A 15474-nucleotide genomic window follows, 5' to 3' on the forward strand; every position below is an offset into this window, starting at 1 on the left:
CTCAACCCTTTTCCGGTTGAGGACTATGGCCTCAAATTTGGAGGTGCTGATTCTCAATCCCACCGCTTCACGCTCGGCTGCAAACCGTTCCAAGGCAAGCTGGAGGCGATCACCGGATGAAGCCAACAGGACCACATCATCTGCGAAAAGCAGAGATGAGATCCTGAGACCACCGAAGTGAAAGCATTCTGGCACTTGGCTATGCCTAGCAATTCTGTCCATAAAAATTATGAACAGAATCGGTGACAAAGGGCAGCCCATCACCCACCAGGAATGAGTCTGACTTACTGCCAGCTATGCAGACCAAACTCTTGCAACGGTCGTATAAGGACTGAATGGCCCGTAGCAATGGGCCAGACACCCCATACTCCCAGAGCACCCCCCACAGGACCCTCCGAGGGACACGGTTGAATGTCTTCTCCGAGTCCACAAAACACACGTAGACTGGTTGGGCAAACTCCCATGCGCCCTCGAGTATCCTTGAGAGGATAAAGAGCTGGTCCAGGGTTCCACTACCAGGACGAAAACCGGATTGTTCCTCCTGTATCTGAGGTTCGACTAATGGACGAACTCTCCTCTCCAGAACCCTGGCATAGACTTTCCCAGGGAGGCTGAGGAGTGTGATTTCCCTGTAGTTGAAACACACCCTTCGGTCCCCTTTCTTAAAGATGGGGACCACCACCCCGGTCTGCCAGTCCAGGGGTACTGTCCCTGATCTCCAAGCAACATTGCAGAGTGTCAACCAAGACAGCCCTACAACATCCGGAGCCTTCAGGAACACGGGGCGGACCTCATCCACCCCAGGGGCTCTGCCACCAAGGTGTTGTTTTACTGCATCTGTGACCTCGCCCCCAGAGATTGGCAGATCATCCCCTTCATCCTGTGAGATTATTCTGTTATCATATGTTATCTTATATCTGTAGTTAAAGTAGTTGAATTATGATAACAGCTGTAGGACATATAATTTCCTTTAGTCTAGATTGTGTGCGATGTATGTAGCTTAGTTCTCATTATACTTTTGGGTTAAAAGAACATATTCATTTTGTAGTTCATTAGATAAGCGTGCATCACTCTGTATCCTTGATCTGCTGTGAATGTCTCACACTGTGTTCTTGACATGTTTTACGGCTGAATCATGAAAAGAAAGGTTGTATGCAGGAGACTCTGTGTCTAGGACAGGGGAGACAGACCACATTCCATACCCCCACCTTTACAGAGAGCAGAAAGACAGGGAGCCGAGGTCATAACTTAGGCGCCGTGACAGAAAAAGAATGTGAATGTTTAGGCTTTTATTACTAGGTGGGGGCCACTAAAGGCTATAAAAGCTTGAGTAACCCTCCACCATGTTGAGAAATGCGGCTAACCCTCTGTCAGCATCTCTCCCGTCCGGACGTTCTAATGCTCTTAAGTGTTGAATTGTATGGAAATAAATGATTGTTGATTGAGCATTTATACATTGTCCTTCCTTCAGCCCAAAGATTAAAAGAATTGGGAGATTTCAACAACTTGGTGCTGTGACCGGGATCTTTGGTGTGCTGAGGAGGGGCAGATTTGGCCTGCGGTGAGATCACGAGGCGAGGCGAACAGAGGACCGGTCCAAATATAAAAAGGTAAGCACAGCCTGTTGTATTATAAATACCAAATGTGCATATTGGGCTTTCCAAATTAATCTGTTCGCTGAGTTACAATCCCCAGACTCTGCTTCCGCCACGGAAGACGTGACAGTGGGATTGAGGAGGTCCTCGAAGTATTCCTTCCACCGCCTGACGATTTTCTCAGTCGAAGTCAGCAACACTCCACCCGCACTATAAACAGTGCAGGTAGAACACTGCTTTCCCCTCCTGAGTCACCTGACGGTTTGCCAGAATCTCTTCGAAGCAGTCCGAAAGTCTTTTTCCATGGCCTCTCCGAACTCCTCCCTAGGGATGGGTACCGGTGTCCGGTGGTTCTGACATAAACGGTAGTAACCAGACCGAAAAGCAGCGCACATTTCGGTGCTTTATTTCGGTGCTTTTTTTTCCTGAGCTGTGATACACTTTTAGCCAATCGTTTTATGTTTCCGAGGATAGTAGGCGGGGCCAGGTACGTACGTTCTGTTAGCGCAGAGCTACAGATTAAAAATGTCCAAGGCCAAGCGGTTAAAAGTCTGGCTGTACTTCACAGCAAAATATGCAAACTCAGCAGCCTGCAACAAGTGCTTTAAGCTGATACTGTGATACTGTCAAAGGAGGTAACACCTCGAATCTCATGAAACACCTGGCGACGCATAGCGTTTTTTTAAAAGCCGAGAAATGCGCCGTATTTGATGGCAGCAGCAGCCGTTCTTCTCTGCGTGAGTAGCTTAATGTTGTTCTTGTGTGATTTACGTTGAGTAGGCTAACCACGTTATTACATTAATGCATGTAAGGTGAACTAGCAAACATCATCATAGCTACATGCGGCTGTCTTCTTGTTTGATGGCAGATACTCCCTTCACCCTGGCCAAAAAGGCTAAAATGACCAAAGAAAAAGTGGAAAACAGTTAAACATGAGAGGTTTTTGGACAAAGTTTGTGTTTTTTCCATTGTTTAAGCACTGCTTCCAGCCAAGAGTGATACCATATATGCCCCATAGCTGCAGAAAAGGCTAACATTGTTATCTTTTTACAAAAAAACAGCTGAACATGAGAGGTTTTTGGACCAATTTTGTGTTCTCCATTCTTTAAGCACCGGTTTGAGCACCGTTTGAGCACCAGCACCGTTTCAAAAGTACCAATTTGGCACCGGTATCGGATAAAACCTAAACGATACCCATCCCTACTCCTCCCACACCCGAGTTTGCGCCGCATTCCGCTTGGCCTGACGGTACCTATTAGCTGCCTCGGGAGTCACCATTTGGTTCGAGGGTTACCACCACGACAGGCACCAACTACCGTGCGGCCGCAGCTCTGTGCAGTGGCTTCGGCAATTTCTGATCATGGTCGTTTTGGACTCAGTGTCCTCAGTCTCCCTCGGAATGCTGTTGAAGCTCTGCCGGAGATGTGCGTTGAAGATCTCGCGGACCGGGGCCTCTGCTAGATGTTCCCAGCACACCCTCACTGTACGTTTGGGTGCGCCAGGTCTGTCCAGTATCCTCCCTCACCACCTGATCCAACTCAACACCAGGTGGTGTTCAGTTGACAGCTCAGCCCCTCTCTTTACCTGAGTGTCCAAAACATATGGCCTCAGGTCTGGTGATACGATTACAAAATCAATCATCGACCTGTGGCCTAGAATGTCCTGGTGCCACGTGCACTTATGGACACTCTTATGTTCAACCATGGTGTTCGTTTTGGCCAAACTATGGTTTGCACAGCAGAAGTCCAATAACAAAACACCGCTCGGGTTCAGATCCGGGAGGGCGTTCCTCCACAAGCCCTGTGTTTCTCTTTATCAGTGTTGTAGTCTCCCTCATGGCTGTGTTTCCTTGCGTGTCAGTTTATCCATGTCCCAGTTTAGTTCAGTTTTCCATGCCATTCTGCAATAAAGCAGCTTTTTGAGTTTAATTTTGTTGTCGTGAGTTTTGTGTTTGGGTCCTTCTCCTGCCTGTACACAGCCGAAACATGACAGCAAGCTGATTTGCTACACAACACTATAATTTGCATATCAATTTCCTCATAGTGAATACCACTTTTTATATCCACCATTAGGCCACAAATGCTATTATTTGTGATAATAGTTCTTGCATTGGAACAATAGCCATATGTAGGGGTAAAATTCTTGCCCATATACTGTAAGTGTGGACTTCCTGCTACAATGCATTCTTCCATGTAAAGTTTCTTCAGCTGATGTTTAAGCTTTCTCCTCCATCCACTACCTGTTTTAAAAACCTAGATCCTACTCTTTGATTTTTTTCCTTGTCTAACCCTCTCGTGGGTGATTTTTACACTTAAAAGGTCATATGCAAATCATATTTATGCAGTCTATTTCTTTGAGTCCAAAAAGGTGGCACATAGGCTTTTTTTTCAGGGTAATAATAACACTCATGATGAAAAAGAAACTTTTTCTTTTTCAAGCTAAACAGCTTAATATTGACCCTCTCAGAATAATCACATATTATCAAAAATTGGTGTCAGATCCTGGAAAGCCACTGAAATCAACATTAGTACGTATAATATCCAGCTGGATTTCCTCGCATTTCCACTGGTGTGCTATGAAAGGATGAGCAACAAGGTGTTTGAATTTTGGCTTATCGAGAAAGCCTGGGCTCTCTACTTGATTACCTCTGATCTGGTGTCCCTCTCTAATTATATACAAATCCTTGGATTTGTTTGATATTTGCAAGCATTTAATGTGTGTCTTCCTGCTGTTGCTAATGGGTGACTAAAAATATAAAAAATATATGTCCCATTTTCTGGTTTGTGACAGAAACCAAATCACAACAACAGTTGCCTCAAGCTGCTTTATATTGTAAGATAGACCTTACAATAATACATACAAAGTAAAACCCAACAATCAAATGACCCCCTATGAGCAAGCACTTTGGTAGATAGAAGACATGCTGTGGAAGAGAGACAGAGATTAATAACAAGTACGATTCAATGCAGAGAGGTCTATAGGTCATAGTGAGAAAGGTGACTGAAAAGGAAAAACTCAATGCATCATGGGAATCCCCCAGCAGCCTATGCCTATTGCAGCATAACTAAGGGAGCATTCAGGGTCACCTGAATTCCAAGTATTAAAACTGTTGGTGAACTTCTTCAAATGTATGTTGTTATTTTTGTGCCACTTTTCTGAGCACACGTAAAAAAAAAAAAATTTGAGCGCACATAAAAAGATTTGCAAGTACAAGTGTTGCATTTTGAGGAGAAATTTATTTTGAGCGAAGAGAAGCTAAATTTGAGTGAACAAAATTCACTGCTGCATGCAAAAAATGTATTTCAGTGTTTGATATTATCCATATACACACAAAATAACAGCGCCTCTCGCTCAGTTTTTGCATTTGCTCATGCTCAGATCTCTGCGGACCTGCTCACAATGTGTTGCTCGCGCTCTCAACATCTCGGCCCCTGCGCGTTCAACTCTCTGTACAGTCAAAGGAGCTTGCAAAGAAAAGCGTCTGGACTTCTTTAAGTTGCTTGAAGATGTTTCACCTCTCATCCGAGAAGCTTCTTCAGTTCTAAGGTCAAATGGTGGAGAGTCCCAGATATAAACCTAGTGGGAGAAACCCCCCACAGAGGGACAAAAGGACCCCCTGATGATCCTCTAATCGCCTGAGCCAAGGTGTGAAACTGGGTGTGGGTCCCAATCAGCCAGAGTTTCGGGTGTGTTCATTGTGAAACCTGGCCCCACCTTATCATGCGAATTCCTGAGGTCAGATGGCCCAGGATGTGAGTGGGCGTTAAGGCGTCTGGGAAGGGATCTCAAAACTGGATTATAGATGGCAGAGAGTTGGTGTCGTAAACCCCCGCCTCTGTTCAAAGATGGTCGCTCACAGTGGACATAGATGGCTTCTTTCACTCCTCTTTCAAACCATCTGTCCTCTCTGTCCAAAATGTGAACATTGGCATCCTCGAAAGAGTGTCCTTTATCCTTAAGATGCAGATGGACTGCTGAGTCTTGTCCTGTGGAGGTGGCTCCACCATTTGACCTTAGAACTGAAGAAGCTTCTCGGATGAGAGGAGAAACGTCTTCAAGCAACTTAAAGAAGTCCAGACGCTTTTCTTTGCAAGCTCCTTTGACTACGATGACCTGGATGACTGAGAACCTTCACAGACAACTCTCTGTACAGCGTAATATTTGTGCCACAAAACCAACCAATCACAGACTTGGATGTAAAAATTCTGATTGGCTGTTTTGGCCTCCAATCAGCTCACTAGCTACTGTAGCCAAACCCAGGCAAATATCCCAGAATGCATTTCGTCCAAAACTCAAACGAGTCTTGTGTATTCTTTGTCCACCTGTTGACATTTTCATAGAAAATGACAATGAAAGACATTTGATGTTCTGACATTTATTAAGAACAAAGTGATGCCCAGACAAGAACCTCAAAAGATTACCTTTGAGAAATCAGCGATACAGAGCAAACCATTCTGCATACCAGTTTTGAAAAACCGCAAATATCATGGTAGACGGGTGTGGCGGGCATGGTTCGTGGTGCAGCTGCGGGGACGGCTGACACTCCTGAGCTGCATCAGCTCGTGACGCCTTCCCTGCCTATGAGAGCAAACAAGGGGTCCGTTCCTCGTACCTCCAAGATCAAATGACACATCCAAGATCAAATCATCGCGCTAACTTTGAGCTCGCTATTCCGGTTCTCCGAACACACCTGTTGTTGACGATTAGTATAGCTGGATGAAGTAATGTGAGATCACTGGGTGGCTTAACAGGGGCTACGCATCGATAGTAGAAACATTGATCGGCAACCCTTTGATTGGTCGGCGAAAATGTCGAAGGAGCGCGCTCAGTATTTTACGGCAGCAGAGCAAGAACTCTTGATTGAGGGATTTCAGGAGTTTCAGAGTTTAATTAAAACGCAAGGGAACACTGCAAAGGCTGCAAAAGCAAGGAGAGAGGGCTGGCATATAGCGCTTCTCAAGGCACCCAAAGCGCTTTACAATGCCACTATTCATTCACTCTCACATTCACACACTGGTGGAGGCAGCTACAGTTGTAGCCACAGCTGCCCTGGGGCAGACTGACAGAAGCCAGGCTGCCATCGGCCCCACTGGCCATCACCAGTAGGCGGTAGGGTAAATTTATTATATTACATTATATTACATTATATCCTCTTTCACATTAGAACCACAACAGGACCCACTAGAACATGGGAACAAGTAAAAGTGAAATATAAGAATATTCTACAGAATGGTAATATTTATCACTTATATTGCTTTTAGTCTCTTGAAAAGAGACCCTGAAATAATCTGTTTGTTTATAACAGCAACCAAGAAAAGGGCAGAGCAAAAAAAGACAGGTGGTGGTCCTGCACCCCCTCGTCAACAAGTTGGTTAAGTAAATAATACCCTCACGGGAAAATCGATATCTCTCTATGAGCACACTGTTGCGCTGAGCTAAAGGATCCTGTCTATCCCGCAATATACGCTGAATTCTGAAAACTCTCCTTATCAATCTTGCACCTTCCGCAATGGGTGGCTCGCGTATACGGACAGGACATGGCTGCGACAGACTTCCCAAATCCACCTTCGCTTTTATAGCCGTGGTCTCTCATCTTGATTACATGAAGTAATTTACTATTACTACTCTAAAATATGAATTACATCTGAAATAATCAAATACATGAAATAGAATGATTAATAGTACATTTCCCTTTTTTTAGGAAATGACCTGTATGTATCTGTATGAAATCAAAGAATCAAGTACTGCATTATCTTTAGTTACATTGATAATATTTATTTATGGAAAAACAGTGGAAGAATATCGCTGTTGCTTTCGTATAAATGAAGCGGACATACCAGAGTGGCCGCGATCTAATCCTGTTTACATAAAGTAAGCCTGCTCCCAAGCAGGTTTACGCTTACGGATCTGTTGCTATGACAGCAAGTCCCGGATGAGCTTCGGAGAACCGAACGATCCAAGATCACGCGAAATCGTCAATCAAATCCAGCTAACTTACTTAGCGAGGTACGAAGAACGGACCCAAGATCCTGAATGTTGTTGTTGTCGTTGTTGTGTACATGTGGCTGCAAGCTGGAAAGCTGCAGCCAGGAGTGTTTGAACAAGCAACCTGGAATAAAGATGTTAAAAAGCATTGAATTGTGGTCTGTTCCATCCTTACTGCCACATTGGTACCGAAACCCCAGAGGCACAATGGCGGAACCATGACGGGACCAGCCAGGGAAGGAGCTGGCCCAAATGGTGGCCGAGCTGGTCACACAGAGGTAGCACAGAAACCAGATCGAGCGCAGGATGCAGGTGATTGAGAATCTGGAAACTCAGATTTGGTCCCAGCCGACACTGGAACACGCTGGTGGGGAACCCCCACCGGCGTTCCCCACCAGCGTGTTCCAGCACCCATGCGGATGGCTTGGGGATAGAAGCCCCTCTTGAGTCTCTCTGTCCTTGCCTGGATGGTGCGGAACCTTCTGCCGGATTGCAGAAGTTTCAACACTATTGTGTTAAACGTTGTATTGTAATCAATAAACAGCAGTCTCATATAGTTGATTGATTGATCATACTTTATTCATCCCGAGGGAAATTGGGTTAAGGCTGCCAGCTGTGCCAGCGCTGTCTTACCCTTCCGACCATACATTCATTACACAAACATCACATGGGAAAGACAGGTCAGAGGGGTATAACATGGAAAAATCACAACATGAGCAAAGATAAGGAGAAAAAAATAACTCCTCCCCCCCAGGGAGATCAGTTTAAGAACAGAAAAAAACACCTCTGCACATAGCACATGAAAAAACTCTTAATACACCAAAGAAACACATGACAAGCAACAGGGACGGGTAAAGGGTGCATCCGGGCCTGCAGCATAAGCGCTGGTCTCCTTGATCCACCGTCAGCATCGGAGAGGAATAAGCATAGAAGGCGTTTGGAGGGGGAGGGGGGATGAGTGTACAATCCTTCATTCCTGACCCTTGGCTAATCTCCTCACAGGTCAGTGTGATCTGTCGCCAAGAGGCAACCCTTGAGGGGGGAATCTGTCATGAGTATCATGAGTGCCCCATGGCAGGGTGTGAGGAATGGGGATGCTCCTGAGCCAGTCGTTGGCCGGATCTGTCCTTCTGGGGGTAGTCCTCTACCTTCCGGTCTTACCGGTCCCTGCCCTCTCCCTCATACAACACCTTACTCACACAAAGGGTCACCCATATGAGGGCTCCCTTCTTGTCCTGCTGGCATGGGCACGCACATGTCACTGAGATGTGTGGCCTCACGTCTTTAGTACTCATAGAAGCTGCGGACGGCATGGTTGTCCTGGTTCTCTTTGTGCCTAACCCTGACCCTTACGTTAATCCTAACCATAACCAGATTGCAACCCCGACACTAAAACCACATTTTGAGACTCAAAAATGCCTTCAAACTCGTGGGGACCAGGATTTTGGTCCCCACAAGGGCTGCTGGTCTCCACAACTATAGTAAATTCAAATTTTTGGTCACCACAAAGATGTTAATAGCCATCCACATACACTATAGGAAGATTGTTGATTTTTGTATCTGTTATGAAGGAAGGAAGGCTCAGGGTTTAAGTAATCAGCATCATGGGCTCATCCGATTAGAATAAGAATAAGCAGTCATCTAATCATTCACAGGGTTCTCCCTTTATTCTCAAATCAATAAAGCAAAGAAGGAAGGAAGGAAAGACACACATGGACTGCCAATGCTGAAAGAAAACAGAGATTTAAGTTACTCATTACCTTAAACAATACATAAAATAAAAAACCCAAAAAAGAACCTCACCTCTGCTGCCGCCCCGTGTGGGAGTGAAGAAAGAGTGAGCCAAAAGTGAATGCAGTCCTTATATAATGTGTGACAGGTGAGTGCAATTAAGGACAAGCACCACACCCAATCAAAGGTGAGAGAACTAAACAAGGTGCATCTGGTGAAGTGAGTGGGTGTGCTGGGATGTGCTAAAAGGTGGGTCTTTACAACAGTATCTGTATTTTTTTTGTGTGTTTTGGGTGTTTAAGTGTGTTTGCTTTGTTTTGACTCTTACCGGTCAAGTTGAGGCAGCAGTTGGCGATACATTGTGCGTTTCTATTTGTTTTCCCCATTTCTAGATTTTTATTTAAAAAAACTTTTAAAAAATCAAATAAAACTAATAATAAATAAAAAAAAAAACATATCACTTTCACATAGTTTGTGTTAAGGCCAGGAGGCTAGGACGTGTGACTCAACGTGCCCAGTCTTTGTAATCAAATTGTAATCTAATCAAAATATTGACGTTCTTATAGGTTTTAGCTTTTAAGTTCATCAACTTCAAAAACTTAAGGATCTTGGCTGCATAAATTTTTTCAAACTTTTGCTAACTTCTTTGGGTTTACAGTGCTGTGAGAGTCTGTGGATACTGTTATGTTCAGAATTTTTGGAAGGAATCTCAGAAGACAGGTTTGTCTTTTAAAAATGTATTTGCTTTTGGCAGTTGAAATTACAAGTTTACACAGCGCTGTGGACCTCTATGTGAACCTGCAGCATGTTTCACAAAAAGGATGACCCTCAAGTGGGCTGTACAACATTATATAGTGAGAGAAAAACAGATTATAACAGCTATCTTCTTCCCGCACAGACGTGGCAGTCTTGGTGTCTGCTCCGAAGGATCCTCCTATCTCCATGACCTCATCTGGTATTCGCTCCCTCCTCTGTAAGAGACAGAAAAGCAAAACTCCCCTCTGCCTAGCCTTGATAATCTTATGTTATTATCCATTGTTCTTCTAGTGATTCAAAGTTGGTTTAGAATATCATATTCGGAACTCTCTGACCCAGAGACTTATTCTAATTATTATCTATGTGTGTAAGCGTGTTTGCAATTACCCCTCTGCACTCTAAGTCATTTCTTACAATATATCAGTCCGGACAGTCACGCTGAACGAAGCTTATAACCTTCAGAAGACTGAGTGCCAACTCATTATGAGCACATTTGCAGTAAATGTATGAAAATGATTATAACCACTTATTTTAGTAAGAGAAATCAAACATTTTCAACCCTAACAGTACACAAGGTATCTGTCATGGCCAGGGTATTTTCTGTTTCTTGCTCTTTGTGGGGTTTTTTTCTCCATTTGGCAACGGTGGACATGTCTTTGGTTTGGTCGCATTTCGCACTCGGACACTTATCCTTGCACCTTATATGCAGTCTGTGGTTGAACTGTATTTAACTGTAGTGTGCACAACAGTTCACCCCTCTGGTGGTAATCAGACTCCTTCATTAGCAGGTATCCACAATCATCCGGTTGTTCAGTGATGACGCGACGAATCCGACGAATCCTACTTCCGGGTCTAAACGCTCCTGTGTTCAATATGACACAATGCTGTGTTCCTGGTTGTTTTAACCAATCTGGCTCAAAACAACAGTCTAATCTGTCATTTTACCGGTTTCCTTGTGAAAAGAGAGAGAAGAGGAAGTGGCTGAAGTTGATAAGGTATGTTACAACTCGTAAGTGAATGAATAAATTTGTAAGATAAGAGCTAGTGGGCTCTTACTTTAGTTAGCTAATATAGCTAGTGATGAACAATTAAAACCCGCTACTAAAAGACAAACTGGCTTTTACCAGTAATTGTACTTATATAGACAATGGATTTTATTGTGTTTTTTTTTAATACAAAGACGTTGTTGCATTTTTGAAGTCATTTTTATTTCTCCAAGCAAAGATTGAGAGCTAAGGGTCACTTCGCTATATATATGAACCTTAGTTAGCTTTCGACGCTCAGAGGAATAAAAATTACGTCCAAAAAGCGATGTCTATGTAAGAAAATACATTACAATCCCCAGCCTATGTGCCAGTTAATTACCAAAATAAAGACCTAACCAACAAATAGCTAGCAAAGGTTGCCAGTACTTATCTTTCTGGTAAGCTTAAAAGCAAATTAGTACAACGATGTGTAAGAAAAGCATCTGGACTTCTTTAAGTTTTAAGTTTCTTGAAGCTTCTCTCATCTGGATGAAAGAAGCTTCTCTCTATTATTTATCTCTATTTTTTTTTTTTTGTATTAATCATAACTAATGGAGGGCTAGCGTATGATCTGAAATTTCTCTCTGTCTTTTTAAACACTTCCACAGACGTGAAAACTTCACCCCAAACTGCAACTCAAGAGTCTGCAGTTGGCACTTCCCTCAAGGAAAAGCTGAGGGGCCAACAAGATTTGCATGGAACGACGGGAAGTCTTTTCAGTTCCCAGATGACCACAACCCTGTTAGAAAAAAGAAGAAAAAAGAGCAGGTCCCAGCTATTGGTGAAAATCAAAGTGAAATATCAGATGAGCCACATCATTCCAACAATGCAGCTACACAGACAGATACTGTAAGTTCCACAAGTTCTTCCCAAAGTCTTCTGGTGCTAGAGATTCAGAATGACATGCTAAGAATAGAGAATGAAAAACTTAAAAAACAAGTAGAGAAGCAGAAGCAGACTTTCTCATTCAGTCAAATATCTGACAATCCTGAAAGGGTCCAGTACTATACTGGATTGCCCGATGCTGCTTCTGTCCTGTTTTTAGAAGCGCTTCTTTCCAGATTTGATCTTAAATATCATTCTGATTGGACTGTCCAAATGATGCCCCTAATTGACCAGTTATTTCTAACCCTGATCAAGCTCAAACTTAATTTTGGTCATGAAGACCTTTCAATAAGGTTTAACTGCAGCAGAGGCACAGTAACTAATATTTTTACAACAATTGTTAGTGCACTGCATGACATTTTGTATGTTGGCATGCTGGAAAACAACATTCCCTCGAGAGCCAAGAATCAAACATCGCTGCCAGATTGCTTCCAACCATTTCCTAACTGCAGGATTGTGCTTGACTGCACGGAAGTTTCTGTTTGTAACACAGAGAGACTTGACACACAAAGTCATTTGTACAGCCAGTACAAAGGACGGACCACACTAAAGGCTCTAATTGGTGTGGCTCCTAATGGTGTAATAACCTTTGTAAGCAACTTGTACGGTGGAAGTGCCTCAGATAAGGCCATAACAGCTGACTGTGGAGTACTGCAACATCTACAACCAGGTGACATGGTCATTGCAGATAAGGGCTTCACAATTCGGGACATCCTACCAGAAGGGGTCTCACTGAACATTCCGTCCTTCCTCACCAACGGACAATTCACACAGGAGGAAGTGAACAACAACAGGAAGATTTCCTGTGCAAGAATACATGTAGAGCGTTCCATTCAAAGACTGAAACTTTTCTCAATTTTGCATCACATCCCACATCAGTTAAAAAAAAATATTAATAAGATCTTGAAAGCATGTGTGTGTCTTACAAATTTACAAACACCTATTCTCCGTGAAATTGAATAAATTATACCTGTGAGAGTTCAGAGGTAAAAGTACATTGTGTCATTTTCTAACTACTTGTGGACCAGAAAATACAACTGTTGAATAAGTTTACTTTTATTATTTATAACTCCTAAGTGTTCTGGATTGTTTTGTGTGTATACTCAGGATGTTACAACATAAAAACAACTTAGTTGCATAGTTTCAAATTGAGAATGGTCTCATTTGTGATTCGTATAATGTTTTACTCTGTTTTTATCAATGGCTTGTTACATTTTTCATTCCATTCCAGCTTCCTGATTACTGCCTAGTTTTCTTGCTATGCATTTTCAATTAAAATGAAGAATACCAGATACATGTGTTACTCTTTATTTTCAGGAACAGTTTGTCCAAAACATTTTATTTTTTCAAATCAAAAATTAATATAATTTAAGAATTTATCTGAATATATTTACAAAGTTACAATGACAAAAAATGTACAATTTCCAAATAGTTTTAAAATTAACTATAAACATTTGGACTGATAAATTACTCATGCTGATATGAATTCAAAGCTGCGATAAAATATGGGGTAAAAAAACTTCCCGGTAGAACGTTTCCAACGCTTCAATGTTAACAGCCCAAGTTTGTTCTCTATCCACATGCAAGATGAAAAAGTCACATGGAGTCCAAACAATAAAGTGACAGCTTTTCGCCCCTGTGAGATAGAGGTTGCCCTGGATCTGATGCCAGTAGTTGTGATTCTTTTTTAATACCAGGGAACCACTTGCCTCATCCAGCTGTAGGAAAAAGTCCTTACTTTCTGCAGCCTCCAATACAGTTTTGGCTCTGGCTGACCATGGGCATTTCACCTCAATGATGCACTCATTAGAGACAGTCCCATCTGGAGAACCACCAAGCAGGCCACTGTTAGATAAAAACAGTCCCCTCTCCTTGATAGCTGCACCAGTACAGTCAGTGTACAACTGCTTGGCCTTTGGCTCATGAAGGATCCCCCAATCACATGCCTTTGGGGATGAAAATACAACTTAGTCATAAAGGAATTCTTAGATGCACAGACCCTTTTTACTAACAACTTACTTTAGATCCTTCTGTCAGGTTGTACTGTCCAAGCAGAGTCTTAAATAAGGAAGGGGGGTATGAGCGCCGCTGGACTGCACTCAGGACCAAACCGAAGTTGCTGGCTGTGATTCTCTTCTTGCGATATGCTGACCTTTTATAAAGAAACACAAATTAAGAGACACAGTTAACTAAAATTTCCTACTTAACACTTAACAGAATAAATTTCAAAGCACTTTCTTTTTTTAAGGTGGAACCAAGAAATTTTGACCACAGAATAGACAAAGTCAGGTACAGAGTATATAAAATACATGTAAAAAATAAAGTGGGGACAGTGGAAGCAAACAGTCTGCTGTATGTAGTTTACAAGAGTTTACATACATGTACAATTTATACCACATGTTAAAGTAAATATCAAAGTACCTGAGAGCATTCAGGACTCAAAATCCAACCCATCCCAGTAAAACGTTGCAATTTCGATAGGGATGCCACTGCCCATTCCTTGTCCTCCTGGGAGACAGGTCTTTCGATTCCAGCTGAAAAAAAAAAACTTTTAGTAATCTGTATAAATAATAATTTTAGCATATAAAACATAATGCTTTTTAAAAAGTTAAGAAAATAATTATTATAATTAATTCAAAGGACAAATTTTAAATAAATAACTGACCTTGTGTTGTTGAGGGTGTCATCACAGACACTCTCTTGGCAGTAATTTCTTCTGCTTTGCATGATTTTACCCTCTTCCACACACATTCCACGTCAGTGCGAGACACATTCTTCTCCACCCAAATCAACAATGCCGCCATATGATGGCACTTATCATTGCCAATCGGGCACTCACAGGAGCTGAACCTGACTGACTGACCCTCAACATGCACCTACATTGAAAGAAAGTTAATGCTTACCCTAAACATTCTAACAAACACTTGCAGCGCTGCTCTGTGTACTGGTACTAGGTTAACTAGGCTAATATAACTGGTACTAGGCTAACATTACTAACTCTCCAAAACCTCCATGTTATGTAGATTTTCATCTTCGTTTACTTCCACTGTTATAGCATTGCTGTACGTGTGTGTGCTTTATGAAATACATCAGAATACAGAATATCTCATGTTTAATCGTCGGCTAGCTAGCTTACTCCTAGCTCACCTCAACATTGTAAATCTTCTTTTTCATGGATGCCTGGACACTTCCCTTTATAATTCCGCCTGGGAGAACGGTTACACTGACCACTTTACTAGAGTTGAAGGAATTAAGACCCTTTTTAACCCTAATTGGTACTTCGCTAAAGAAGGAGATAATCGTGAACAAAGTCACTGGCTCCACCATCGTTGTTTCTTGAGGAGCACTTAGACCCGGAAATACCTGCAACGTCATCCGTGACGTCTGACTGAACAACCGGATAGCTTACTGTGTGAAGAAAGGTTGGTTCATAGAAAGTAGCACAAAAGTTTAAAAATAAATTTAAAAAAAGCTGCTTACATATCATCTAAGATATA

General features: G+C 42.5%; 2 protein-coding genes across 2 annotated transcripts; one reads left to right on the forward strand and one right to left on the reverse strand.

The window, feature by feature from the left end:
- The first annotated feature begins 10873 nt into the window (after window positions 1-10873).
- On the forward strand, window positions 10874-13267 carry LOC146558608 (uncharacterized). Its single transcript, XM_085246852.1, has 2 exons — window positions 10874-11062; window positions 11701-13267. Exons 1-2 carry the CDS (start codon window positions 10884-10886, stop codon window positions 12938-12940), a joined length of 1419 nt encoding a protein of 472 aa, XP_085102978.1. The 5' UTR covers window positions 10874-10883; the 3' UTR covers window positions 12941-13267.
- Window positions 13268-13464: 197 nt separating this feature from the next.
- Window positions 13465-14704, reverse strand: LOC146558609 (uncharacterized). Its single transcript, XM_085245901.1, has 3 exons — window positions 14643-14704; window positions 13997-14129; window positions 13465-13923 (listed from the first exon to the last, which is right to left on the reverse strand). Exons 1-3 carry the CDS (start codon window positions 14702-14704, stop codon window positions 13465-13467), a joined length of 654 nt encoding a protein of 217 aa, XP_085102027.1.
- Between the last annotated feature and the right edge of the window lie 770 nt (window positions 14705-15474).

This window comes from Mchenga conophoros, linkage group LG15 (assembly GCF_057382185.1).
Source record: "Mchenga conophoros isolate Kocher_MC1m ecotype Shallow Benthic linkage group LG15, M_conophoros_male_GT1.1, whole genome shotgun sequence".
Taxonomy (NCBI): domain Eukaryota; kingdom Metazoa; phylum Chordata; class Actinopteri; order Cichliformes; family Cichlidae; genus Mchenga; species Mchenga conophoros.